At 37.8% G+C, this 1,907-nt stretch overlaps 1 protein-coding gene across 1 annotated transcript in view; it reads left to right on the top strand.

Annotated features, from left to right (window-relative positions):
• SEC23A (Sec23 homolog A, coat complex II component) overlaps nt 1–1,907 on the top strand; it is a 63,768-nt gene that overhangs the window by 19,552 nt on the left and 42,309 nt on the right. Inside the window, exon 9 of the mRNA XM_012806437.2 lies at nt 181–296. Within this exon, the coding sequence (XP_012661891.1) occupies nt 181–296 (116 nt within the window). The remainder of the gene's footprint in view (nt 1–180; nt 297–1,907) is intronic.

The raw sequence follows: 1,907 nt of genomic DNA on the forward strand, positions 1-1,907 counted from the left end.
ATGGGAAAATGTCAGGTATCATTTTTTGAGCACTGTAGAAAATTAAATAATAAATCATATTTAAATATGATGGGTTATTCTTTTAGTTATTCTTAGATCATTTTGATCTGTTAATGGAAAACAGATTTATAGGATGATTTTATGTATTACCTTGATTTATCTTGTAAAAATCTTTTATAGCATTTTGAAGCACTGGCTAATCGAGCTGCTGCAACGGGCCATGTTATTGATATCTATGCGTGTGCATTAGATCAGACAGGTCTCATGGAGATGAAGTGCTGTCCCAACCTCACTGGGTATGTTTTAAATTTTTATAGTTTTTTTAATTGTGAAAAACTGATGACAGTTTCTAAATATAAATCAATGATGAAAGTTTAGGAAAAAAAAGTTATCATCCTACCACTTCAGGATCTGTTAACACATCTGTTAACACTTTTTGATAATTCTTTTAGGAAAGCACACTTTAAAATATTTTCTAAATTACTCACTTACAAAGGTGCAAGCTCTGTTTAAAAGCTCACTTTTTGCTGTTTTATTAGTCTGGCATTTTTGAGGTATAATTCACATACCATACATTTACCCATTTAAAGTGTATAATTTTACCCTGGGAGGCTGAAGCAGGTAGATTGCTGGAGTTAAGGAGTTCAAGACCAGCCTGAGCAAGAGCAAAACCCCATGTCTAAAAAAAAAAAAATAGCCAGGCATTATGGTGGATGTCTGTAGTCCCAGCTACTAGGGAGGCTAAGGCAGGAGAATCATTTGAGCCCAAGAATTTGAAGTTGCTGTGAGCTATGATGCTATGATGCTTTACCGAGGGTGACAAAATGAGACTCTGTCTCAAAAAAAAAAATAGTATATAATTTGATGGTTTTTAATATATTCATGGGTTGTAAAATCATCACCATAATTTGATTTTAGAACATTTACATCACCCCAAAAGGAAACTGTGTACCCATTAGTAGTCACTGCTCATTCCCCCCTCTACCCCTTTCCCCCTATCCTGTCAGCTATAGACAGCCACTAATTACCTATAAAGGGTCTCTTGTGACTGGCTGCTTTTACTCCCCATGTTTTCCTTTTTTTGAGACAGAGTCTCACTTTGTTGCCCTTGGTAGAGGACCATGGCATCATAGCTCATAGCAACCTCGAAATCTTGGGCTCAAGTAATTCTCTTGCCTCAGCCTCCCAAGTAGCTCGGACTACAGGTGCCCCCCACAACCCCTAGCTATTTTTAGAGATGGGGTCTTGCTCTTGTGCAGGCAGGTCTCCAACTACTCAGCTCAGGTAATCCGCCCACCTTGTCTCGCAGAGTGCTAGGATCACAGCGTGAGTCTCTGCACCAGGCCTACTCACCATGTTTTCAAAGTTCATCCAGGAAGTACCAAGTTTGATTTTATTGCTGAATAAAAAGTGAAGAAGGAGCCTAATTTTATTTAATAATATTCCATTGGGTGGATACACTACATTTGGTTGATTAACCCATCAGTTAATGAGTGTTTTGTTTCCACTTTTTGACTGTTACAAATAATGCTGCTTTGAACATTGTGAGCAAGTTTTTGTATGGACGTCATGTTTTCGTTTCTCTTAAATATGTGCCTAGTAGTGGAATTGTTGAGTCTAGTAATAATCTGTGCTTTACATTTGAGGAGCCATCAAACTGTTCTCCAAAGTAACTGTACCAGTTTACGATCCTGTTACCAAAGTGTGAGGGTTCCAGCTTCTCCACGTTATTACCAGCACTTGTCATTTGTCTTTCTGATGATACCTGTCCTCCTGGGTGTGAAGTGATATCCTATTGTGGTTTTGATTACATTTCCCTGAAGACTAAGGATGTTGAGCATCTTATCATGTGATTATTGGCCATTTGTATATCTTCTTTGGAGAAATATCTGTTTATATCCTTTCCT

Source organism: Otolemur garnettii, unplaced genomic scaffold (assembly GCF_000181295.1).
Source record: "Otolemur garnettii isolate 467f Iridium unplaced genomic scaffold, OtoGar3 scaffold00052, whole genome shotgun sequence".
NCBI lineage: Eukaryota > Metazoa > Chordata > Mammalia > Primates > Galagidae > Otolemur > Otolemur garnettii.